The sequence below is a fragment of the Triturus cristatus genome, chromosome 9 (genome assembly GCF_964204655.1).
Source record: "Triturus cristatus chromosome 9, aTriCri1.1, whole genome shotgun sequence".
NCBI lineage: Eukaryota > Metazoa > Chordata > Amphibia > Caudata > Salamandridae > Triturus > Triturus cristatus.
In genome coordinates, this window is record NC_140592.1 from 365,093,973 (window position 1) to 365,121,532 (window position 27,560).

At 42.3% G+C, this 27,560-nt stretch overlaps 2 protein-coding genes across 7 annotated transcripts in view; one reads left to right on the plus strand and one right to left on the minus strand.

The window, feature by feature from the left end:
• CYB561D2 (cytochrome b561 family member D2) overlaps positions 1 to 25,371 on the minus strand; it is a 49,673-nt gene extending 24,302 nt beyond the window's left edge. Inside the window, exons 1-4 of one of the 5 annotated variants that reach the window (XM_085625162.1) lie at positions 25,226 to 25,298; positions 18,316 to 18,424; positions 7,077 to 7,306; positions 2,280 to 2,317 (exon numbers count right to left, since the gene is read on the minus strand). In XM_085625162.1, the coding sequence (XP_085481288.1) occupies positions 2,280 to 2,317; positions 7,077 to 7,203 (165 nt within the window). In that variant the 5' untranslated portion in view covers positions 7,204 to 7,306; positions 18,316 to 18,424; positions 25,226 to 25,298. Of the gene's footprint in view, positions 1 to 2,279; positions 2,318 to 7,076; positions 7,307 to 18,315; positions 18,425 to 25,080 lie in introns of all 5 variants that reach the window. The other 4 variants (XM_085625161.1, XM_085625163.1, XM_085625165.1 and 1 more) reach the window with 4 other exon arrangements.
• Positions 25,372 to 25,743: 372 nt separating this feature from the next.
• The window catches only part of NPRL2 (NPR2 like, GATOR1 complex subunit), a 141,454-nt gene continuing 139,637 nt past the window's right edge, over positions 25,744 to 27,560 (plus strand). The window contains exon 1 of one of the 2 annotated variants that reach the window (XM_085625157.1): positions 25,744 to 25,869. The gene's annotated coding sequence lies outside the window, so the exon portion shown is untranslated. Of the gene's footprint in view, positions 25,870 to 25,960; positions 26,130 to 27,560 lie in introns of those variants that run through there. The other variant, XM_085625158.1, reaches the window with a different exon arrangement.

Below are 27,560 nucleotides of genomic sequence, written 5' to 3' on the forward strand. Positions count from 1 at the left end.
AGGGTCATTAATCTAGTCCTCTCTAAGAGAGGAAGTAATAGGGACTTAAACATGATCTCAATTTTATTAAGTAGTTCGCCCACGATATCCTGACCAGATGCGAACCCAGTGATAGTGGTGGTTGCAGGTGGATTGGTCATTTCCGTGGACTCGAAGGATGTTAGCTTTTTAGATTGCGATTTTGCTTTCTCCTTTTTTGTCCTAGATGAGCCTCGCCTCTTTCTTGCGTTAGGCCCGGGGTCAGAGGGGCCTACACTCGATGGGGACGATATGTCCAAGTTTGGCGAGTCAGATAGCCCAGAAATGGTTGAACTCAGTGTATGAACAGGGTTAACAATCGCAGGAGAGCGATTAATTTCAGTGTTCAATTCCTCCCGTTCAAACATGGAGAAAGCACCAGGTACATTTATCTCCTTTGCTACCACCCCAGGGGAAAGAACATTCCCGATTCTCCCCAAAGAAGATCGTTTGCCCGTTAGCAGGTCTAATGAGAGTCTCTTCTCTGTGTCCGCAATCTCCTTTTCCAAAACAGTGGTCACACGTTTAAAGAAATGATCAATAGTACCTGTAACCACGCCTTTAGAGGTGTTTACCGCTAGGGTGCTGGATTTCCCAGGGCATGTAGACATTTTCAAAGACCGTAGTGGATGGGAACCCTAGATAAATGGTCAACAATAACAGTATAATACCGTAATAACTTCTGAATTGGAGGTACACAATTAGCACGGCTCAGACAAAGTTAGGGGGGTGGCCCGGCCCGTCCTCGGACGGCCTCAGACGGCCTCAGACGGCCCGCCCTTTGCCCGGGCTTAGCCCTGGTCTGAGTCCCGCTCGCGTCCCGCGTACGCGGGATTCAATGTCAGATATATCACCTGAGAGGGAGGGGCCGGGAAGAGGCACCAGGTGCGCTGTGGATTTGCGTTGCAGGGCAGCCTGGGCCTCGCAGTCCCGGGACGGATATGTAGTTCCAGAGTATGTTGCGCTAGGGGAGCACTTCTTCCAGTCCTTTTAAAAAGCTCCAGTAAAAACTGCAATTAAAAAGGGGATTTCGGTCACTCCTCCGTGGTGTCCTCAGCGTTTGCCAGCGTCCACAGTTCACAGTTCCCGACTACGAGCGGCATGCTCTAGTCTCCCTTAGTTATGAGCTAAAATCAGAGGGTAAGCTGGTGATCACTGAAGGTGGGAGTCGTCATTTCCACCACATCACAGTAAACAGGATCCCTGTCACGGCTCGGACAGATACTGGTGCCAGCCAGACTATGGCATTGGACAGGATGATTTCCTCAAATCAGTACACTGGAGAGGTAAGCAGGGTTAATCAGGTCGATGGGTAGGACTTCTTCTGCCCTATGGCTCTGGTGTCCCTAGAATGGGGCGAGGAGGTGACCCAGAGGAGGGTCATAATTAGTCCCCAGATGCCCACTGACTGCATTCTGAATTTCTCACACCAATAAATACATGCATTACACTCTGCCAAGCATGCCTGCACACTACTTAGTTGTGAACATGCTCTCAGAGGAGCACGGCAACCAGAAAATAAAATTAACTTGGGCCTATGTAACCACACAGTTTTTCAGAAAAAGGTTAAAAAGAAATACTTTCCTCTTTACTTTTACCTGCACTAATCAGCTAATTAATCTACTGACCAGTGAGGTGACTTTAGAGATGCTAAGAAGAAATATACTCTAGTTTGTAATAACAACAACATGGCTGGAGAGCCCAGGAGCTGACATTTCACACCATTCAACACATTAAAAAGAAACAACAAATATAGGATTGCAGTGTTATTCAGTTTGATTCTAACATATTTAGGTCCTCGTGAAAGTAACTTACCCGTAAGCTAGCATATTACCTATGACCTCTGGTGCTCCTTGCCACCTTATAAGCAAATCTGTAATACATGGTTTACAAAAGCTACGCAAAGTAAAAAGAAAAATCTTAATATTGAACTCACATTCCACTATCACAATTATAAAATAGAGGATACCTCCTGAAACCAAACTACGACAAAAAGATAAGGAAGAGTGAAGGAATCTCAAATAGAAAGGTGAAAAGACCAGAAAAGGCGAACGAGAAAGACAAACAGTTATGGTTAAAAAGAGAAACAGGGGCTTATTTCAAAATTGAACACAAGCATGGAAATATATTCGATAGACACAAAGAGCAGGGCCTTGATACCATTACACTGCACAGAACACAAATCAGGACAGTAAAAGTACAGTCTTTAATTTCTATTAGACAAAAAAAGCGTCAGGATCTCCATAATGTTGTTTACTCACAGCCATAGACATCAGAAATGGATGCCAGGAGAAAAGACCTGTTAAAAAAACATGAAAATGATCATTCATGAGTGTGATGTCTAGATCAGTTGCTGTGCAGTCTCCTCATACATGTGGCTGCATACCCTCAGACTTTAAACCAACCACACATACTCTGTGCTGAGTTTCAATAAAACTAGTGCCAGTTACACTACTACCCTCCTGAACTAATTTGTGGACCACCTTGGTATAGAAACCTTCTAAAGCGATGCCACGCTGTATTCTTAATTTGGGCTCCAAGTCGCCTGCCTTTACTAGATAGAAATATGTCTCTACTACATGCAAGGGTGACACAGTAGAGTGGAGGAGGGGAGACTTGCACATTGTAGACAAACATAATCATCTTCTATGTACTGAAAAGCTGTGGACGTTTCTTATTAATGGGCAAATCATAGTGGGGAGGTCTCAAGCTCAAATCCTTGGTCCCATCCCAAACCTCTGTTTCTAGGACTAGTGATAAAACTGCTTTACAATAATTAGCTGCCACAACTATTCACTTTGAGTCCCTATTTCCAGGCAGTGTCTTCCACTTCAGAACCATTCTGGTGCTCTCTCTGGAGCCAGCTGAGGCTGGAGTCACTAATTGGAACTGAACATGTACTATGGGACATAACTGAGGTTCAAATTACACTGACTGGTTCTGTAGAAACTCTCTTAACAGAACCATTGCCAGGGCTGTAGAAAGATTTTATTATGCCAGTGACATTTCACGTAGCTCCCAATTATTGACTTGCACACTGTGTTCGTAGTTTCTTGCTTTCTCTTCAACTATGCTCAAGAAGGGTTTTTTCTAGCAGATATTAAATCCTGCAAGGGTTTTGGATGTGACTCCATACTTGGCATAGCATTTCCACACAAATGTCTAACAGGGTAAACGTACATCAAATTACACTTGCAAATAAAGTCCGACAGCGGGGAATAAGAGGGGCGTATTATTCCGAGATATAGTACGTTGGCAAGAAAAAAGTTTGCAACTTTGCAATCCCCTACAATACTTGCCACAGTCAAGATCATTTCATTGAAGCACTATTATAAAGTTTACAAAATAACAAGCAACTCAGACAAGAGAACAGCTCTTCATAATGCAAAGCAGTATGCTTTGTGCAAGAAGGAATTTACCTGGTGCAACATGCTTAATGTACAATAATGCATACAATATAATGGGGTGACCCCTTATCCCTCAGAACCTGGGCGTCTAAAGATTATACTACTGTTGGTTCTGTATATATTATTTTCACTCAAAACACCTCGTTACCCTTAGATCACTTATATTCACTTATAAGTCACTCTTTTTCGCCTTTTTCAATTATAAACATTATTCATGTTAGCCTTTCAATTTTGTAAGAAAATCATACAAATCAAGAGGTTACAATAGATTTACTTTGATTGACTTCATCTATGTGTATTTCTATTTTTCCTGTAAAATTATTGTTGAAACTGTAGAGAAATGTATGTCACCTAACACAACCAACTGTAGTATAATCGAATGTACAATAATGAGCACATATGTAAGACATCTTCAAGTTATTTTTTAATATGTGGAGGGAAGCTTAAAAAGGTAGGAGTTCTGCTGTTTCTTAAGACAGGAGAAGTCTTGTACAGCACATTTTGCTGACTGAGCAGTACCTACATGTGATAGTTGTCAACCTTAGTGCTGAGCACTACACTTAATCGGTGACACACCTTGAATCTCAAAAACAGTTTTCTTTGGAAAATATTATACCCTGTATGCACTATATGTTTTGGCGTTATTGCACAGAGAAAATAACTCTTTTACTGCATGGTGGAAGGAGTTTAATAGTAACATCGACACAGCGAGCTTATGGAGATTGTGCTGCAAATATCCCTAGTAATAGCGAGACATATTGTAGAGGAGTCTAGATAGAGGCAGAGTCTGTTGTTAGAGGGATTGCCTAAATCTCCTTACTGAGAGTAGCGGTACCGCATTGGTGATATTTACCACGAGTAACAGATATACCGGGACAGCCTTAGTATTAGCACATGGCAGGGGGGACCCGTTTATACTTACCTTTATTATCAAGTATAGGGGTCCAATAAGGATAAATACAATTTAATTTCTGAGGTGTCAAATAATATTTGATATGTGGGAAACTAACTACAGTATGAGAAAGTGTTATTAAGGGTAGTTTACCCACTTAAAGGGAAAAAGGGCAACCAATTATAACATCAGAGAGTCCCATAAGGAGCTTGTAAAAGGATTGTACTATTCTCATTTATTTTTCAGACCCTAATTATTACAGGGGAACTTGAACTCTGATATTTTAAGAAGGTAAAAGTGGAATCTATAATTAAAGCTTAATTTTAAGAAGGCAACCACGTCCTCCTTCTATCAGGTAAACGCTAGAACCTTACTCTTTGTTGTGTACTATTCAAAAAATTCCCATTGAGAGGATGTGAGCTACTTAGCCATCTATCATGTTTCTTACAGAGCCATCAAATGGGCCAGAATTTTTAAACACACCCTGGGTGGCAGATAAAGTAGTGCGAAGACACCTTCCTGCCTAAAATTGAGAAGGCAATCACTGCCCCTTTCATCAGGTAGTTGTGAGAACTATGCTCTTGTTTGCGTGCTACTCTGGAGAGAATGCGAACTAGTTAGCCATATACCATATGTTTTACAGAGCTGTAAACCAGACCAGATTTTTAAACGCCCTTAGGGACAGACCAAGTAGCGCGAAAATATCTTCCTAACCTTCTTTAGATAAGTTGAAGGTGAGACTTAAACGCTCAAACTTAGCGATGTTTATGTTTTAAAGATCTTCTCGACTACAACTAGACTAGAAATAATTCCAATAATGATAACAACTGGATTGTAAATTATTTTAATAGATTGATTGAACTACAATCTGGATAGGAAGCAGGAGGTAACGACCCAAAAACCCGCGAAGTATATGCTTAGGGCAACTGGAGCGATCACCATTGCCATCGAGAGGGGAGGTTTGCTCAAAGAAACTATCCAATGAGATTGAGAGAGCGGGCCACGTGCCATCTGGGGAAGTAATGCATGTGTGAGTCTAAGAGAAACATGAATACGTGGGTTTGCGAGTATAAATGGAGGGAAGACTGACATATATACCTAGTGATAATCATTTGGGATTGTGAGGTGTACACTGTTTATTAAGCAAACGTCTAAAGATCATGGGCAAATATCTTTTCTAGGATGTGCAGTATTGCTCGGGGACTCAGGATGTTTTTTAATAAGGATATTTTGAAATGTTTATGAATTTCTGACTATAAGACATAAAAACAGTGTTATCAAATGCCCTATAAAAGATACTATGTAGATGGGTCTTTTTTAATATTATGATGATTTAAATTATGATATTTCCCGACGTTGCTGATTGATATTTGTGCTTTATTACACAGGTTTTTAACAGATCAAGTGTTAATCTGATTTCTATGAAAGTCCAAATCTTTGTCTTGCTAAAGATGGTGTTATAAGAATCCATCGAAACGCGTCGACGCCTTGTTGTGAATAACACAATCCGTGAAGTGGCTGTGGCCAACGAGTATTTAACAAATAGAAAAGTACCAGGCACCAGCCGGAAAAATTGTTCTATCATGGATGTGTTAATGACACAGTGTTTTTGTCTATGGTATGCACTCTATTTTTTAACTTGACTGTTGTTTTTCAATGTGTAACTAATATTTACAAAAGTGTTTTTCACAATCGAGTGTAGGACACCAACAATACTATGCATTATGTCAGGCGTTTTTTAAATTGTGTACTCTAGTGAGTTTTTAACCAATGAATTGATTTGTACTTTTTTACAACTTAAGTTGTCACGATTATCTGTAGGCGATATATGGTCTCACTTCCCATGTATGTATAGTGTATAAGTGAATGAGAGAAACTGGGAATGAATGGAATACACAAAACATATAGTGCATACAGGATATAATATTTACCAAAGGAAACTGTTTTTGTGATACAATTGTATAGTACCCTATACCTTTGGATGTGAAGGGGTTCCTCTTATCTTTCAGTAAGCACCTTGAATCTCAACAGTAGCCTATTACATTAGGCAAGAAACCTGGTTGTTAGTTACAAAGTCATCATGGTGCAGTATATTTAGAAACTACAGGTTTTATTCCCTAGGATTCTGAGCAGGTACTTGCATGGAGCAGCGTTATTATAAAAGCCCGAGGGTGCATTTCAAAATTGAGCAGTGTAGCACGAGTGTCCACACAATCTTTGGTAAATTACCAGTCTATTTTAGATCCTAGTGCCGGGCATAGACTTAGCAACCACAGGTAAAAACCCATCTAGGGCTGAACATCACACCTACGGCCTGATTCACAAACTGCCCTTTTGAATACATTTATAATTTTCATCAAGTTTACTACTTTTTGGTATTCTCAAACTGCACTTTTGCAGTAACTTACACTTTTGTAGTGAGTCCAGCACTACAAATGGACAACCACTGGTATTCAACACCTTCCCATTGAAAATAATAGAGGTAGGGACTTAAAATAATACACCATAGGAAATAATGTTAAATTAAATTATTAAATATAAATAACTATAAAAGAATGTTAAAAAATAAATGAATAGTACATATTCACTCTTATTTAATTATAAAATAATAATTAGGCTGTCTTCCATAATAATAATAAATAACCTATTTTGAATTTAAAAATACTGTAACAATAAATTAAATTAAATAACCTATTTTGAGTTTTCAAAAGTGGAACAATAAATGTATTTATAATGAGTCATGCTGCTTCTTTACTCACTTGATCCTGGCCTGGCCACCACACCCACAGAGATGGTCAAGGCCAGAGCGGAGATGTGTGCAGCCACGCCAGAGAGGGCTCGCAGGTAGCGGTAAGGCCAGGTCTCCGTTTCAATGCTGAGAGCCATAACTGGGTCAGCCGGTCCCGATTAGATTGCTTCTTTGAAAGGGATCTTGCCACGTCTATTGTCCGTGTCCTTGGGCCTCCGTAAACCACAGTAGATAAAGTGCCTGGAAAAGAAGGAAAATAATCATGTGGAGGCCTGAAATTCGTCGATTTAGGGGTGAATGGTTAGTGCACTACATGGACTTCTGTCAATTACTAAGAGAAGGATTTCCTTTTCAGCAGCATCTCCCACCAATGGAAACTCGCAAAATACTCCCAGACAGCAGATTTTGGGGGGACTAAGATTTGCAGCATGTGGCTACAAATGTGATCCGTTATGTAATTGAAATTTGTATGACACTTTTGAACAATTGATATGGCAAATTTGGAACTTTTTTCCATTTGGATGCCCTTTCGTCGAAATTAGATGAGCCTCTAATATCTAGTGCAGTTTATTTGATTGTGGATAGTTAGTTTAGAGTTTGCTCATGGTTTCATTTTGAAACTGTTTGTGTGAGTTAGATCAAAAGTAAACTAATGCTGATCTAGAAAGATTGCTGTATGTTATGTGTATGGATGGGTGCATCAAACAGCTTTTTGTTTTTGCTTAGAACGGAGTGGTTGGCCATTGCGCAACCAAAGACAGTGATTTTTATATATTCATCACAAGCCAGGTCCAAATATTGAGATGTTGTCTGTGCAAGAGCATAGTACATATATGTATATTTTCTTGTGTGTAGTTCCAAAGTGTATGCTTATGTGGTTCATGACATTGCTGTTGATTTAACAGCGCTTTGCATAATACATAAAGTATGGTGCCATACTGAACACACAATTGTGAAAGGCGTGTCTAACGTGCAGTTACAGCATGCTCATTTGTAGAAGAAACCAGAACAATGGTGTGTATGTCGTGTCATACAAAATACTCATTTATGCCCAAGGAAATAAAAATATATGGAATATCAGAGGTGCATTATGTGTATGTTTTATCGGCTGTTTCCAATGTATGCTTTGAGGGGTTGTGGTGTTGGGTTTGGGTAATGAGAGTGGTCAAAGAATAACTAGTTATTCCTCCAAACCAGGGTTGCTTCATAACTATGTGTGATGTTGGTTGATGCAGATGCTGCCAGCAGGTAAGTACTAAGAAGGCGAGCAGATAGTTATGTAGGAGAGAATAAGGCAAGTGTTTTTCCCAAAGGTGACTATTAAGTTAGACAAAAAAATGTTAAGCAGTTTTCCTAATAACATCTGGTTTAGAGAGGATATTGTATACCTTTTACAGTAATTATTTGGTGCAAACAAGGGAGGCAGGTGGGAAAGCATCATGCTGCCTGGAGATACTTCAGAGAAAGGCTATAGCAGAGCTGGGTTTAGAGTGGTGTACAGAGACAGAACTCTATTTATCTATTTATCTACAGTCAAACACAGCAGAAGAGTTGCGGTTGAATTGATCTCCAGGGAAAAATGATATCCTAGGCTGTAGCACGACTGGAGTTAGGCCAAGACAGTGATGGGCAGCATGCCATGTGAGATCCGACGAGCAAAGTGGTAGAGCTGAGTTGAGATAGAGTAAATTAAAATCAGTTTACCTGGAGACGGTGGAACCTTTCGATGTGCATCATCCTCCTTCATTCTTCTAACACCCAAATCTAATGGGGTAAATAAACCCAACAAAACCCCTCCCCATCAATTGACACAGAGTTTGCCCCTGCAATGATGAATCCTGCCCACGACAGACACTGAAGTTAATAGTGCGTGGCAAATTGGGCTCATCAGCTTCCCGTTCACGTTGGCCAATATGTTCTACCGATATAAACGTAACAGTTATGCTAGTGGTGGGCTTCAGTGGACTTGCTTCTGGGCTTTATGCACTCCAGAACAGGTGTGTTAAACAGACTAACCATGTAGGAGAGGTCTCAGAGCCTACCTAAAGTGCAAGCAAATACCCTGCCTCTTTCTGGACGTCTATTTTACCCATTGGCTTAGGCTGTGCGGCTTAGGGTGAGAATATTTTGGTGCCTCGGAAAGCTTGTCTCTTTAAAAAAAAATCTGGATAGATATCAAGAATAAGCACTGCTTTTCGATAGATCGTGGAAAGTTTGACAACCAAAGTACGCTGTGGTGTGTCTTCATGAGCGGGAGGAAATAAGGGAGAGGCAAAAACAGAGTTTTATCAGCAATTTCTTCAGTGGAAAGCCTCCCTTTCTGGATAAGACTCCTTCAAGTAAAAAACAATGATGTCGAGGATATCGTGACTTCATGAGATGGGGGCTTTTTGTCCATAACTGGTCTACAAATTGCAAGCATATAGTATTGTGAACCAGTGGTGGTGACTGAAATTGACTTTTTATTTTATCAGGTATCGCAAAGAGACAGTCCGTGGGTTGAAATCTGTCTAGAGTGTAAAGCACCTACTTTCTGGCTGGTACCATTGATTGAATCCTGCCCATTTTTCATGATTTAAGTGAGGAAAGAGTCATGTTGAAATGGCCAATTATAAGAACATTGATATGGCCGCCATTTTGAATGGCTGTAGATCCAGCCTTTTTTCTTCGCTGCACACCTGCTAGTGAGGTTTTATGAGACCGTGTGTCTAAGGTTATTCACTGGCAAACTCACCCCAAAGTCACTGGGATAATCGCATCTCCCTCGTGCCTGCGCTGTTTGGGACTGTACTGCCCTGTCGCACTTCTGGCGCGGGGTGCTGGCTTGCCTTTCAGAGGTCCTGGGATGTGACATCCCACGGTCTCCGCGCCTAACCATGCTCCACATTACCGAGGAGATTGGCGGTAATAGATACAAAAGGCACTCGCTTTTCTTGGGGCTTACCCCCTGCTAAGTGCGACATTGCCAGGGCGTGGAAGGCGGCTTCTCTGCCCTCAGTTGGGACATGGAAGCGTGGCCTTGATTTCTCCATGGGGCTAGAAATTCCAATTTCCAAAGAACGCGGATGCCCCCAGAAACACCCGAGAATATGGAAGCGATGGGCCAACTATCTCGGTCTTTACCTTGAACTGTCCCCCGGCACGAAGTATTGATTATCTGCCATGTTGATTTAATGTTGGGTACGCACACTGGGACCTATTGTACATATACTATTCTATCGCGACTGGAGCCAATTTCAAATATTAGTTGCGTACATCATGTGACACTTTTGTTCTTTGTTTATAATGCGTATTCTTCACTGATTCTGTCCTATGTATCCTTATGTCCTAGACGAACTTGGCTTGCTTTTGTCTGTCAACAATAAAATCTGTTGTGAAAAAAGAAAGCTAACCCCAAAGTACTGGCACACAATACATTTAATCAATGAGGAGTGGCGCGAAACACATTTGATCACTGAAGAGTTTCATTTACATTTTTAGTCAGTGGACACCTTCTATTGTGATGCTATTTCAGAGGTTAGGCAACAAGTTACACTGCACTTTACTGGAAAGTCAAGTCACACAAGTTTTTCCAAGTAAACACCTAAAATACATTTTGATGATGGTTAGGTTAATGCAGGAGCACGCTTCCTTGGCGTGATCAACAGTACAGTTCTTTATCGCAGACACTCTAATGCTCCGAAAGGAACAAGTGACCACCAATTCACTCATAAATAGGCAGTGCGACAATATAGCACAAAACCCTTAACTACTCACTCCAGTGCATAAATACAACAGTGAGATTCAGTTACTTTTCAATTTTTCTTTTATTCACGCAGCTACCCTGAACTTTAAAAATTAAAGAACGTCCAGTAAGCGTCATTTCAGTTTCCAGGCTTTTCTGAGGTTCATGTTTTAGACACTGTCGCTTTTCTGGTGACTTGCAAAGCTGCTGGCGATTCTCCTACGATAATGCAGGGGGATTCTTCACCAGTATTATTAGCAAACATTTAGCAACCCGCAACAATGAAGTTGTTGGACAGGAGCCTAGCTATGAAAATTTTGATAAGACTCTAATAAGACAATTTTCACACTCTTAGTACGGATCTTCTCCATATTAGACTTTAAGCTTCTCACATGGAGGTTATAGTAGTAACTTGCATTGGTAAATGACTTTCATGAACTATTTTTCAAAGTCTCAGCTTGCCATGCCATGTACAGCTAGCCAGGTTACTAAACTAACATTGCTGTGTAGCATCAGGTCAATGACTAATAACATTAAGCACATTTCAGCTGACAGACAGTTGCACTGTACACATTATAGTTCTCAACAGTATTGCACGATCTGGCCTCAATTGTCATCATCATCAAAGCATCTTTATTCGATTCACAGAATCATAAAAGCATCAATAAATACAAAAACATAATTAAAGAAAAGAAAAAAGGAAGAAATATAATATATATATATATATATACATACATACATACATACACACACCTCAATTTTATGGCAAGACCGGAGGCTCCTATTATGCTAACTTTTCTTGCATTTATTAGAATAGCAGCAAGATAAGCGAAAAACTACACTCCCCAGAAGGCTGTAGGAAAGAACTACTGGCCAATGGGGAGAACAATACCAAAAAACAAACCAATCAGGACAGGCCAACCATATATGGGCTTATCTGACCGCAAGCAGTCCTCTTTTCTTGCTGCTTGCAGTCAGATAAGTCGATTATTTTATTTCTCCATTTAATATTCTGTTGTGCGCAATTGTTTAGCCATATTTACATGTGTATTTTCACCTGGTTTCCGCTTCGTTCCTCAAGCGTTTTGCATGCTTGCTCGCCGTGGTTACGGCTTCGTTTTTAAACGTGTTTCCCCATTTCCCCCTCGCTCTTCAGCTGAACGCGTCTGCTCACGCTGCTTTAATTAGACACCCAAACTCTACGGAATAGTTTCCCACTCCCCATGTGGGAGAGTATATTTCTTCAAAGCTGCGACATCCTCTAGATAAATCAGTGAGAGCTAAATTAAAATCCGAGTGCCCCAAACCATCTTTGGCCTCTAACATTACGGTCACTCCCACCATCGATCAACCGCTCCTCACCTTCTTTTCTAAGTTCGGAAAGGACCCTCGTAAGGGGGTAGACAGAGCATGGTCCTCTTGTCAGGACAAACTCTTGGATATGGTGGGCCCCCTTGCCCGCATTCTGGATCTGGCAGAGTCAGCGCGCTCAGAAGAGCTGGTGTTGAATCCCGAGGAAGTTTCTCTTTGGGCCCAACGTGCCTTTTGTTTATTGGGCAATGCCAATGCCGCCATCACACATGAAAGGCGTAAAGGTCTCCTTATTAAACTGGACCCTAAATTAGCCAACTTGGCTTCTCAGGACCCCGGGGTCAAAGCGGATGGCCTCCTCTTTGGTGATTCTTTGGTCAAGGACTTGTCTAAATTTGTTTCCACTTTTGCCTCTCTCGACAAGGCCCAGCTTTCCATCAAAAAAGTTTTTGCCCCCCGGGTTTTCGGCAGGGCCGGCAGAGGTAGGAACCGCTCTTCCGGCCGCTTTTCCAGTTCCCAAGGTTCCCGAGGCGCCTCCAACGCCGGCTATCAAGAGTACAAGCCACAGTTCTACCCCCAACGTGGCCTCCGGGGACGTGGTCAGAGGGGCCACAGAGGCAATAACAACAACTCCACTTTCTCCCAACAAGGTAAGCCTGTCTTCTGGCCCTCCCGTGGGAGGGCGTTTAGCGCTCTTTCTAAACAAATGGCAAACTTTGACTTCAGACCCTTGGGTTCTCAGTGCTGTCCAAGGCTATCTCATAGAGTTTTACGCTCCTCCTTTCCAGGATACTTTGCCTCCTCTGGTTTTTTCCGCAACGTGTCGCGTCTGATCTCTCAAGAAATTCATTCCCTGTTGACAAAGAGAGCTATTCTAAGACTCCCATTCGATCCCTCAGGTTTTCTAAGCACATTGTTTCTGGTTCGCAAAAAGAACAAAAAGATGCGCCCGGTCATCAACCTCAAAGTTTTCAATCAGTTTGTTGTTTACAGACATTTCAAAATGGAGACCATTATTCATCTGCGAGACACTCTACGAGTCAGCGATTGGTTGGTCCGTCCCTATCCATCCCTCTCATTCCAAGTTCCTCCAGTTTCAATGGCTGGACGTAACTTATCGGTTTTGTTCGCTCCCCTTCGGACTTTCTTCGGCTCCTTGGTGTTTCACCAAAATCATGAAGCCCGTAGTGGCTTATCTTCGAGCTTTAGGAATTCGTCTGATTATCTATCTGGACGATATTCTTCTTATGAACGCGAGCAAATCAGGTCTCCTGCGGGACCTTCAGGTGACCCAATCCCTTCTGCTCGATCTCGGGTTTCTTATCAATCCAGACAAGTCCATGTTGATTCCCTCCCAAAGTGTGGATTTCCTGGGGTTTCGCGTAGATTCTCCCTCGGCATCTCTCTTTCTCCCTTGCGAAAAGATCGCAAATATCCGATCAGAAATTTCTCAGGTTCTTTCCCTTCCCCAAATCTCCCTTCGCTCCCTGGCAAGGATCGTGGGGCTTCTCTCCGCTTCCATTCAAGCCATCTTCCCGGGTCCTCTTCATTATCGAGCCCTTCAGCGTTTAAAAATACGACATCTGCGTCAGGGGCTGGCTTATTCAGATCTTATCCTCCTAGACCAAGACTCTTGCTCCGAACTTCAATGGTGGATAGACCATTTAGATGCGTGGAACGGAAGGACCATCTTCGCCACGGCCCCAGATCTTGTATTAGAATCCGATGCCAGCCTGGCGGGTTGGGGCGCCCGTTGTGGACCAATCTCGACTGGAGGTACATGGTCTCTAGAGGAGTCGTCATTGCACATCAACTGTTTAGAGATGCTTGCAGGCTCCTTTGCAATCCGCAGCCTCGCAAAGAACAAGGTAAGTTGTACGATTCTTCTCAGGATGGACAATGTTTCTGCGGTCCGTTACATCAACCGTCTCGGTGGCACAAGATCCAAACCCCTGGCGGAGCTCGCCAAAAGTCTATGGCATTATTGCCTTCTCTACAATCTCTCCCTCCAAGCCGAGTATCTCCCCGGCAATCTCAATTCCGTAGCGGATTGGCACTCTCGGTTTCTCCGGGATTCCAGCGACTGGAGGCTACTTCCCTCCGTGTTTCATGCTCTCTCTCTCAAGTGGGGCCCTTTCTTCATCGACCTATTTGCGTCCCGCCTCAATTCCCAGTTACCTCGCTTTTACAGCTGGCGCCCGGATCCGCTAGCTTTAGCGACCGATGCGTTCCTTCAGGATTGGTCTCTTCATCTCAATCACGCTTTTCCTCCCTTCATTATGATCAACAGGGTTCTTTCCCAGATTCGACGCCAACAAACGTCTCTAATCCTGGTAGTGCCCTTTTGGCAATCCCAGATATGGTTTCCTTCTCTGCTGGAACTAGCAGTGGACTTTCTGGTCCTGCTTCCTCATTCCACAGATCTACTTCTGGATCCTCGAGGTTCCCCTCACTCCCTCATTCTGGATCGGTCCCTGACTCTTTCGGCCTGGAAGCTCTCCGGCCTCTCTCTACTGACCAATTCCTTTGTCAGGAAGCTTCTCTCTTTATCAGCCGGGCTTGGGCTCCCGGCACTTCCAGAGCATACAATTCCGCTTGGTCTCTTTGGTCAAGCTGGTGTCTGGAACGGTCTATCGATCCCTTTTCAGCCTCTGTGACTTTCATTGTTAATTTTCTGGCCTCGGTAGCCAGCGCTGGCAAGTCCTATCGCACGGTGAACCTGTACAGATCAGCCATTTCACTTAATCATCAGCCCATCGACAATAAACCAGTGGGCTCTCATCCGCTGGTTTGTCGTTTGTTAAGAGGAGTCCGATTTTCCAAACCTCCGTTGGCTAAGTATTCTTCTTTATGGGACGTTAATTTGGTTTTTAAATTGTTTATGGATTGGCCTGACAACGCTACTCTGTCTCTAAAAATGTTATCTGCAAAGCTTACTATGTTGTTATGTTTAGTTTCAATTAAACGTGTCTCTGATGTTAGGGCTTTAGATCTTTCTTCTAGGCAGTTTTCCCCTACTGGAGTGTTGTTTCAAGTGCAGAGACGCACAAAGACAAATTTACAATCAGTGTTTTATCCTTACTTCCCAGCTCAACCAAAATTATGTGTGGGTCGCTGTTTAAAGGCTTATGAGCAGAAATCTGCTGACTTTAGGACTTCTTCTCATACTCAATTGCTCATTTCTTTCCGCAAACCTCACCGGCCTGTTTCTTCTGCTACCCTGGCCCGTTGGGTCCGTTGGATCATGTCTCTTGCGGGCATTGATACCTCTGTGTTTGGTGCTCATTCTACCAGAGGCGCCATGGCTTCTAAAGCCTTTTGGTCAGGCTCCCGCCTGGAAGATATCCTTAAGCCAGCAGATTGGTCTAACGACAATGTTTTCAAGTCCTTCTATTGTAAACCTGTAGCTACTGCTTCTTCTTTGGTTGTTGATATGCTTTGAACTAGCATAATAGGAGCCTCCGGTCTTGCCATAAAATGTAGATTTTCCTAATAAGTTATGACGGAAAGTCTTAATTTTATTAAAGACACGGAGGCGAGTATTATCCCTCCACAACAGCTCTAATTTGTTCTGTTTTTTTTTCCCCCCCTTAGGTACTCCAGCGTTACCACCGCCTTCCTCATGAGCCTGGTCCTACCTCACCGGAGTTCTCGACGTCCTCGTCCATCTGTCTGCCTTCATGGTTTCCTCAGGATGTTTCCTCCATGGTGTTTATGATTCAAGAACTCTTTACCTGGATATTGACTGTTTACTTACTGTTATTTTTGGTTCCTTTGTTTTCGACTTCTTCATGATTCGCACAAGAAAAGAGGACTGCTTGCGGTCAGATAAGCCCATATATGGTTGGCCTGTCCTGATTGGTTTGTTTTTTGGTATTGTTCTCCCCATTGGCCAGTAGTTCTTTCCTACAGCCTTCTGGGGAGTGTAGTTTTTCGCTTATCTTGCTGCTATTCTAATAAATGCAAGAAAAGTTAGCATAATACTCGCCTCCGTGTCTTTAATAAAATTAAGACTTTCCGTCATAACTTATTAGGAAAATCTACATTATCACTTCTTGTTTATATCAGTGGGACATAAGTCAATGAGTGGGTGCAGTGTTTTCTGGAACGTCAGGTGTAGCCTGACTATCACAGGCTATAAACCATTGCAAGATAAAAAGTCAAATGAGTAATAAAAAGGAATGCTAGTGAACTGTGAAATGGAGACGTGTGTAAATCAGGAGTTACAACAAATACACGTGTTATCATGATCTCTTCTGTACTAGCATGAGCAGGTCACTGTGTCACACCAAAGCCGCTCGATAGGTGCACAGAGCATTTCAATCACTTCTCTGTTTGCAAAGTATACTTTTTTTTCCAGGTAATGAGAAGTTGACTGCTTTTCCTAAACAAATTATGGTCAAAATACAGGCTAAAATGTCAGATTAATGCCCGATTACTTACTGGTAATCTTCATTGCGCTTAGTCCACCTAGTCCTCGTCCCAGTCAATACTTAATAAGGAAAGTAACCATTTCTAAGGACATCAAACGAAAAAGGAAATGCTAACTGTAACCCCGCCCACCTTACGCTGGGTAGTCTTTATTAGGTTAGCATCCAGCAGAACTTCCTGTCAAAGACCAGTACCAGGGAGGGGGGGCATGTCATAATGAATAGGACGAAGATGATGATAAATTTCATTGCAGTAATTAATCACAATCATTACAAGTACAATTCCACCAATACTTTTTATAGAGCTACTGCATCATAGGAATATCACAAAATATAAATACTAAAACACTTAACTAAAATTAGCTTAAAGCATCGAAATTGGAAAGTACAAACTTTAAAAGAAAAGTCGCCTATACGAAATATTCATCTTACAGTCTCCTGATTCGGTTATCCAGTTTCTTAAAAACCATATTTCACATTTTTGAAGACTGTGAGAGCTTGGACAGATTCCCCATGTACAAAGAAAATGTTATGAATTCTTTTCACTTTAATTTTTTTTTTTTTTTTTTTTTTTTTTAAAAGGTGTGCCTTTTATGTTCCATGACAGCAGCATGTAAGGTGCAAAATAGATTCCTTATGATATTGGCACAATATGCAGTGCAATGGTGTGTGCAGATATATGGGCCACTTTGGTAGCCCTCACTGAATAAATCCGAAATCAACTTTTCACTATTTGAAGTTGGCAAGGCCCGTTTAAATAGTTCTTTTACTTTTAACTAATAATTAAGGCTCCCTGTTTTCTGTTTTTACGGATTTTTACATATAAATACAGACAGAAAACAATGTTTTTTCTGTCTCCATTTATTAGTAGATACAGAAAATTGTGCTGCTTTTAAGTGACTCTCCGTGCGGTCTTTCATGAATTATAGCATAACAGCGGAGCAGATGGACAGCATGCGAAATTATAAAAACAGGATGACATTGCTTTAAATAACTGATGTGCCAATATACATTTGTGGTATAATGCTGGTATTTACCAGTAGATGTCGTTATGTAATATTTGCCAGCTTAAATAGCTAAAACACGACAAACATCAAAGTATAAGTGCGAATCTATCAGTTAAATAAATATGGAAATGTACAGTTTTACACCTTCATTTAGACGCAATACACAAAATAAATATGGATAAATACAGATAAAATGGCCCAAAAATAATTATGGATAAATACAGACGGAAATGTTTCTAAACAAATGCAAGAACATTAAGGTGTACAAATCAAAAATGACTGACGTGCATGAATTGTGAGAATAAGACTAAGTCATATCACAGTGAAATTAAGATAACTTAGAGGTATATTATATATTTCAGTGCAGATGTTGATGGAATATTTGCTTGGATAATGTACATACCCAGATTTTTTAATGCGGCTGTAAGATATTCAGACTAAGGATGCTTTTAGTGTGTGACTTTTTGCATGCTTGAAGTCATTAAAAATAAGCATTGGCATAGCCAATAGGTCTCACCTTTGGGACCTTATAAGTGTTTAGCCATGCAACAGTTGATGTTGTTGCACCAAGGATATTGTGCTGCATAACTAAATACTCATAAGGTCCCAGAGGCGAGACCTATTGACTATGCCAATGCTTGTTTTCAATCTGAATGAATGAGTGTGGGAGTCCAGTGCAGTGGTCAACCGGATGTTCTGTAGAGGAATGGCAGTTAGTAGCATCTGCATTCAGTGCATTCTTGGTCTGAAGTGAACACATAGCAATCAAAAGGCTACCTCCAAAGAATGTTGCTTTTATTTACTTTCAGTTAAAAAAAAGGACGAATATCTGGACCATCTCTCAGCCGCAGTGGAGGTTCCCAGCAAGTAATATGTGAGCCTGTAGCTGAGACATGAAGCAGAACAGGCTAAAATTGTACATCGGATAATTAAATATTAATTATTTAACAGCTTTATACAGTGACGAACATTGTAAGGAATGAGAGCGCTTAAAGAACTGCAGTGAGACAACGATCATATGGATAACACACTAACGCAAATTAGATGGTCAATGGATCAATCGTAGAGCTGATAATAGCTACAACATAGCGAGTTAGGGAGAAGGAGGAAGACAGCAATGAGAATTCGAAAGAAGAGCGGAATGGGAGATAATGCTGAAGAGGGCAAAGAAAGAGGAGTGTGATAGAAGAGGATGAGAATAAAGTGAGGACTAGAGAGCAGAACAACAAGATAGAGGGAATGAATGGCTAGTAGAGGGAGAGAGGGAAGGAGGTGAGCTACAACAGAAAAACGAGAGGGTAGGATGACTCAGGCGAGACCTAAAAACCCCTGATCTAGCTCATGAAATAATGGACATTGCTAACCCCGTTACAAAAAGAATGATGAAATACTCCCCTGTAAAATTCAACAAAAAGACCTAGCTTTCTAGAATGAGAAGAGCGAGCTTGTGTATTCAGGGTGATGCATGGTTCAAACCTGTATGACTTTGTCAAAGGATCAATACAAACACACACCTCTGATGATAAGAAAGGGCCTGTTAATTGAGACTCCTTCATTCAGAGCTTAGAGAAGCTGAACATACCACCATCTGTGCTGGGGCAAGGAGGGCATAGAATCCACTTAGAAGATTATTTAAAAAGCAATGCTTTCGCCCCTTATGATATCCATTCAGCCCCTGCAGCATTCTTTTTCTACGAGCCTCAAAATACACTTGCACATGCCCCTCGAATGACCCTCAATACTCATGAGCCCATAAACCACCACAGAGCCCTACCGCTAAGATAGAGAAAGGCATTCAAGAGCCTGCCTTGTTTGTCTACTTAGCATTCTACTTTGGTTTCTTATCAAACTGTTTTAATGGGTATTTTGTTTTCATTGCTGCAAACAAATGTGTTACTGAAATCTGTAGTTATTACTAGTTAACAAAAACTATGATTCTTTGTTTTTGTGCAACTACCTCATTGTATCTATACTTAAAATAACCAGGTACTTTTGAGTAGGATTATAGAAATTCTGTAATATTAACTGTGTGATGATCGTTACAACTGTATTTCATTTTAACTACCTCACTGTGTCACTAGTTTAAGACCTGGTTGTAGTTTCTGTATGATTTTATGACCGACAACAATACTGTGATTTATAAGCACAAGGATCCTATTATCATTGTTTTCAACAATGTCATAATATTACTGTGATTCTATGCTACACCCCACAAATTGTGCTTAAAAAGTCTCACATCCACAGCAACAGAAATGTAAAATTCAGATCGCGCAGTTTGACATTTTTTACATCTGATCTCACTCACTTCACATGCCTTGATACAATGTTATCCTTTAATACACTTTTGAATAAATTATCATTTTATGCACTTGGTTTAATTAAATTACCATTAACGTGTAAATGACAGACACCGTTCTTATCAAACATTATAAGGCTGTAAAAAAAAGAATTCAAATATAGAAATGCAATCCAGAGGGGAGTGGCCACCTGTCAAAATCAATTCTAAATTACATCATCATAAGTAGTGTACAACTGCTACTCCTAGGGGTATAGCACAGACCCCTGCTTGAGACCACTCAGAGATACGTTAGGAGACTACGTATCTGTATAAAGCGTCTAAACTGTTCACATAACAGACTAAAACCACTGGCTGAGATTCTAGACATGATTTCTACACTCTTTGTCGATGGATGAAACAAAGTTGACAAAGGCAAGGCACCCCGCATCTATACTGCGATACATGCAATTTGGGATCAAGCCAACATGTTACACAACATGCTCACTGCAGATTGAAAGCCCACCTACTTAACAAGTAACCTGAGACGAGAATGCAGCCTGCCCTCGCCGCTGCTGCGCGCTCAATTTATTTGTTAAAAACAAGCCGGTAATGACGTGCGGCCGTGAATGGGAGTTGTGTGCGCGCGCGAAAGTGAAACTGATCGCGGTCCAGATGGCGCCTCGGACGGTGAAAGCTGGCGGGTGCGCGCATGAACACAAGCACTAGGCCATCAAAAGCATGGGGTAGCACTTTGAAACCCCGCTTACTAAATGTCTCACAGAGCAACACATGCGCTGGCTCAGGCGAGACCAAAAAACAATGAAATTAGTTTTACATTGTAAGTCCTGGTTCAAGAGGATGTATTCGAACCGGATCATGCTGCTGTGGACAAATTGTGAGAGTTGGAAGACTCTCCTATAAACTATACTCTGTAGCTGGTTAGTAGTATTCAAGAGTCTTCCAGGCTAGGGAAAGTGGCCATAAAACATAAGACCGTGCTGGAACATATTTTGCACAAAATAATTTTAGAACTGCTTCTGCCAAGTAGCTTGTTAACTGAGCCTTAATACTGCACAGTGCTGGAGCCTTTGTTTTCAGTAGGTAGAGTCTTGGGAAAAGTCTATCAAACAACCAAACCCCCATATAGTTATAGGAGCTTGAATAACCTATCTTGTGCAGACCCATATTCCAGCTCCTTTCAGTTTTCTTTTTCTCTGTGTCAAAGATGCTAACTATGGTTTGTTTTCATTCACATCCATTTTATTATGTTGGGTATAAACGTTTAACTCAGGGGCTCGTTGTTTTGTCTAGAATCACCAAATTGTCTGCATAGTGCAGGATTTGGATATGTGGCCTAATTCTTGTAGGAAAAGACCAGGCTGTAGAGCCATCGTGCCTGATATTCGCAGTGTATAGATTAAAAAGCAAGGGAACCTATAGGCACATCCTTGTGTTAAGTGTATATTTGAAACGTTCACACACCTTAAGTCAACTCCTACCTTAATTCTAACCCAAGTATCAGTGTACAGGGAAAGATATTGCTTTCAGCAGGGCAGGGTGGATAACCAACTTTGTGAGCTTCGCCCATAGAATGCGTCTGTCAACAACAGAGAAAGTGGCACCACGATTGATAAAGCAAGCAAACGAAGGTGATTGTGTGGAAGGGTGGATTGGGCTTAAACCCGGTTAGATAAAACAGAATAAGACCTTTCTGCTCTGTCCTGCTCTCCAATTCCTGAAGTATAATCTTTGCATAAGCCTTGGCTTCCTTGTTCAAGAGGGCAAATAAACAGTAATTAACTGGATCGCTTTTGTCCCCTTTATTAGGAATAGATTGTAATACTGAGCCTGGTCAAGACTCCGGAACTTGTTTCTGTTGGAAAGTGGCTTAAAATATCTGGCAAAGCCAGCCACTCCAGTAATCGGCGTTTGTCTTATAAAGAGATCCAAGGATGCTACTTGGACCCGGAGCTTCATTAGATCCGACTGACTTAAATACCAGTTTTGTCATTAGTACTGTGACTGGGTTGCAGGCAGTGGGCCAAAATTTTAAACTGCTGGAGTACTGCCCTTAGGGAAAGGGCAAGGGTTGTCAATTGTGTGGTAAAGATGTTTTATGGGTGGAGAAATGGAGAAAGCAGAGTTGGAATAAGATTGATTAAGATTACAGGTCAGTATTACCAAGCTATTACCACTAAATTCCTCGTTCTCATCCCAGTCATTACTTAATGAGATTTACCAAAGGAATAAGCCTTTGGCACAAAACACAGTACAAATGACAATATTATGTAAATCCCAGTGTAGTTTAATTGCTACATAGTGAATCATGACAAAGAAACCCCTAACCAGCATTGGCCGCATTCACATCATTGTCGGCTGATCATTGCCACACCAAAGTTCTTCTGTACTCATTGTACATTTTGAACTTTATAATGTTTTATAAAAAGGTGTGGTGTGAGACCTAAGTTACAGCCCTACAAATTTCTTCCTACATAACTCCTTGAACCGCCACCCAAGAAGCTGCCACATATCAAAGTGAACAACCTTGAACATGCCCTGGGCTTGTTTCTTCTTGACTTAAATAAGCCAATCTAATTGTTTCTTTCAGAGGGCCACAAGGCAAGTACGGTTTACTTGGACCAAGTGTGGAGGTTGTGGCCTTTTACTCCTGATGTTCCAGGGCCTGACCTACTAGAAGTCCTGCACAACCAGGCCAAACACCATCCCTTTGAGCACTTGACTCTCAATGGTAGTGTGGGTTGAGGATGCAAGGCCGTTCGGGGGGAGGGGTATGCATAGATAGAGGGAACACACTAAATAATATCTAGTCTCTTAAGGTCAGTGGGCTAGTGCCACTCCCAGTGGTATCCCATAGTCCCTCTGTCCTTTCTAGTTGGACTAGCTATTCCCCATTCGATAATGCAAGACTTTCAGATGTGGCCCACGCTGGTCCTCATGCAGCAAAGCCTAAGTTTGGCCTTACTGACTTTAGTAGCACAATGTGCTAAGCTCATGCAAGTCCCCGGCAGGCCTAACAGTCTCGGACAGTCTTACCCGAACGAAGGGCATCCAGAAAGTGCGGGAGGACTGGACACATCTTTGCTGGCTACAGGCTCTCAGTGGTGAAGGTACGCAACCACTCACGTTCTTTACCCAATGAGGTGGCGTGCCATGTCAGTGTTTGGATGGCCAGCGTAGGCCGTCTTCTATAGGGCTAATTCAGCAATTGGTAGGTGTTTTTCACAGCAGCCTTGGTACAACGATCCAGGGCGATGACCTTAACATCATGGTGGCCGCCTCTCGGCACACTGGAATCACCGATTTCACTTCACATGGACGACAGGCTTATTTTTGCTGAGGCCTCCTCTTGGCGCACGAGGGTCACCAACTTTGCTTGCACAAGGGCAACAGCCCTAGTTTCAGTGTCACCCCCTCCTAGCACAAGTTTGTCACCGATTTATCAAGAACAGCCAGGTGGCCCAAACTCTCGCTGTGGTCCCAATCAGACTAGGCATGTCACACTTCGCTCACCGGAATCCACTTGGCAGGTTGGGTCTTGCACACTCCAGGCGCTCTCCTCCTTCACCTCCACACAGAGCCCACTAGTCTTGGCAGGAAGGCAGAAGTCTGGTGCTCAATGCTCAGGGCAAGTGGTCTTGTCTTCCCGGATGATGCTCCTCACCCACCATGGAGACTAGCGGACATTGGTCCCTAGTCCTGGTTCCAACAGCTAGAAGTCTTGGTGATCTTCTCTCCTGTTGAACAGTGCTATTGATCAACTTGAGGGACTCAAGCCCCCACCTTTATAGTCCAAATCCAGACATGTATGTGATTTAGTGTCTGTTACTTTGATATTCCAGTATTGGGTGCTCTATCCCTTGTCCTGTCCTTTTCAAAACGACAGCCCGCCACAGCACAGCAAGAGTGACTCCAATGTTTAGCAGTTTTAACCCTTTGTGATAAAAAGCAGCTCTCACACATTCAGCCCTTTATGAGCTACCAAGTCGTGCTTGTAGGTGGCTGAGAAAGTGGCGCTCAATCCCAGGAGGGGTCGGCACAACCAGCTAAAGGAAGAAGGGTATGTATTGGAATGCATACAGCCATGAATGAGTCAGTTTGTATGCAAATTAGAGGGGCCTAGACATTACCTATCTTTTTACGGCCCTCAAAATCCTAGAAACGTCCCTGGTTATGGTTACCATTTCCTGTTTCATTCATGTCCTAATAAATGATTATATGCCTTCTGAAGTGACTGGGATGAGGACGAGGGCGGTACTGGCAATTGTGTTCATGGTAATACAAGGTTTGATGCATGACCGTAACAACGCTACAAGCACATAAAAGGCATTTTTGGAGTTTTGGTGTGCTAGTATGCATCAGGTGGTTATTCCTGAAATGCTGTGCACAACACAGTGAGAAAAGACTATCTTTTCTCCAACTGGCATTTTATCATAATTTGATGGGAGTTAAGAGTTGGGTGCCGTCATAAACAGGGAATGTATGTAGGGAAAGTACCCAGCACCAACCAAAGCAAATCAACGTCTTCCCTCCGATTCTCTACCAAGTTTGCGATGGGTGATATGCCAGCAAGAAAATAATTGAAAGGGAGAAAGGGGACAGGGAGAGAGTAAGGGGACGGGGACAGGGGGATGGAGACAGAGAGAGAGCGCGCAAAGGTGTCCAGGCAGTGATGCAATCTCTCTGACCCAGCATCGATTGTCACTACACCACACCAAAGGTTCATGCTTGCCTGACATTTGCAAAAAAAATAGTTCCAAAGAAAGACAGACTAAGTCACCGACTCCGGCATAAATACATGCAAGGCTCTCGCACTTTGCATCCGATGCCTGAAGGATCAGCCTTCTATGACATCTGAACGAGCACCGCAAAAATCCCAGCAATGGCGATATGATCTTGCTCTATAAATATGTAATATGTTTGTCCAACCATAATCGCCTCAACTTACCTTAAAATGTAATCTTGAGTGAATTTGCATCTTTTATATATGCAACTCTAACCACTGGCATCTATAGTAGACGTATGCACTTACTGCCATTCTTATGTGAGTTTAGAATGTATTCTGCTTCGCACCTTTTGTGTAATTCATGTACTCTGAAATCCTTATATAATGTAACTTGTTATATTGTAAAGAGCTCCGACGGCTTCGGGTAAAGTTCGCTGCAATATGAACATGCATAAATAAATAAATAGGTTGGGCTGTATCGGGCTTCATTCTCTGAACTGTTCCAGCTAAAGAAACTTACCTCGCAGATGAAAGCCTACAAAAGTTGAGCAAATAATCTCCAGCACACAGACGCCGTTTCGGAGTCTCTGGCGCTCATAATGATTATAACAACAAGTAAAGGTCCGGAAGAACGGAATATTCACTGGAAGGTTTCTTTCATTTACCGTGTGATCATGATCTCCAAAACTCCGCCTCATCTTTGTCGCGCAACTTCGTAGAAGAGACGCTATACAGACGAATTCTGTAAAAGACAGGAAGCGCGGTGCAAGCCTCGTTTTGGGGCATCTCCTTGGAGCGGTTCCGCATTTCCTTGTTCTAAATCGAACGTTTGTTTAATGACTGGCGGTCATCTTTGAATGTGTGTACTTAGGAGCCTTGATATAAAAGATGGAACAAGCAAGGGAAAGAACTTCAGTTTCTGTACCGTTCTAATTGAAAATATTTATGTTCATTGTTTGTAATTTTTGATAGCCATAGAAATGTTTACTTTTGCAAACTTATAGACGTTTAGTACTAAAACATACATACATTAAAAACATTGCTGATTGTAAAGAGCTCTAGAAAACAAGACTTGAAGCTGCTCTTTATTTTCTATTAATTTCTTTAAAATAAACGTAGCGTTGCGTATGCCCACCTTCACAGTTGTGGTCCGAGAAAAATCGTAATTCCAAGATGGCCTAAGGTTTGACGAGTCTTCATTTATTCTGTGCGTGTAGGAGTACAACCAGTACTAAAGCTTTGCCTGTTTCAGAGCGTTTTAGCTAATGCCGTGATGTAAATTTACAGTGGAACAGAGAGGAGGCGAGGGGTAGGTGGTTATTGCAGTTATTTTTAATAACTTAATTGGGACTCATTTGGTCTTAATCACTGAATATCTACATACAAGATTGATCAAAAATACACACGGGCACCGATATCCCAGCCGCCCACACACAATGAAGCATAGTATGGTTGTGTAGGGGATAAGGTACATGGGGTTCTAAGATGTGTTTTAAAACATGGTGCGGTGAATGCAGCTATGAACAAGTGTGTGGTGTGGCAGAGCTCTCAAGTTTTACAGCGCCATGGGTGAGTAGTACAGCCAGTCCTGGGGGCAGATTTACAAGCCCCTTGAGCCACCCGTACGTCACTTTTACCATGTTAACAAGCATTGGCATAGCCAATAGGTCTTGCCTTTGGGACCTTATAAGTGTTTAGCCATGCAACCGTTGATGTTGTTGCACGAAGGATATTGTGCTGCATAACTAAACACTTATAATGTCCCAAAGGCGAGACCTATTGGCTATGCCAATGCTTGTTTGCTTTTGGTGGGTGTCATATTCTATTATTGTCATCATGAGGGGTTGTGTCTCTAGCATATTTTTTTACAAAAGAAGTGACTGAAATATTGGCAGAATGGATAACTCTGAGCTGGAGTAGACAATCATTAGAGAATAGAGGAATAGCTCTGATGAAAGGTGATGGGGTGAGCTTTAGGAGAGGTCTGAGGGAGACATACAGGACTGCAGGTGACTGGTGAGCTGCAGGAGAGTGTGGAGCGAGAGCAGCAGGGTGACTGTGTGAACTGCTGGAGAGTTGGGGGGAGGAACCGGCAGGACAGTAGGGTTTTGGGGGGTGGGCAATTGACCAGCCAACCCGGGATTTACAGGCCGGTGGTAGGGTCCAAGGATGGCAGGGGAGGGAGTACAGAGGGCGGAGTGGTTTTATATAGAATGGTGATGGCTAGTTCTGTCAATCCATCTAGAGTTCCAGTTATCAAGCACACCAGTTGGCAGGGACAGTGCATTATTTACCAGCCCAACCCTTCCTCATGTTTTTAAGAGTTGGGTGGCAATCTTACGCCCAGGGATATGTGCGGCGAATGTCGATTAGTTTACAACCCTTTGGCCAAGCTTTTTTAAGATGGGTGGCTGAGATGGCATGTAAATTGTCGTCGCTGTTATGAAAAGGTGCATGCAGGTGGCTGGTTAAACAAGTTTTAAAGTTATTGCAAGCAAGTTGGTCAAGTTGAGACGCAGGCAAGAGATGCGGGGAGAGGAGAGATGGGGGGTGGGTTGAAGCAACAAGAAGGCAACTGTGGTGTATACAGGATGGTTGGATGTATGAAGTTTGAAGCGAGGAGAGTTTGTGATTGGGTTCTGAATATGTTAAGGGTTAGCTGGGGAAGGGAGGTGGATAATTGGTAATATGTATAGTGATGCTGGGTTTAATGTTAGTCTGTATGGCTTACGGCAAGGATGAGTGGCTTGGAGTTTTTGGCACCTGTTTCAGTGGTGTAGCTAGACCATTGGCCTCCCGTGGCGGTCCCTGAGTCTGCGGATGGTAAGAGCAGGTGGAGGCTGAAGCCCCCAAAAGTCTTGCCGACCTGGGCAGACCGCCCCCCCTTGCTAGGCCACTGACCTGTTTAATTAAAACAGCTTTTCTCTCGCTAATTAATGGCACCCTGTAGTTCCTGGAGGTACCATCCCGCCCAAGTGACTATTCAGAATTTCTGGTCTC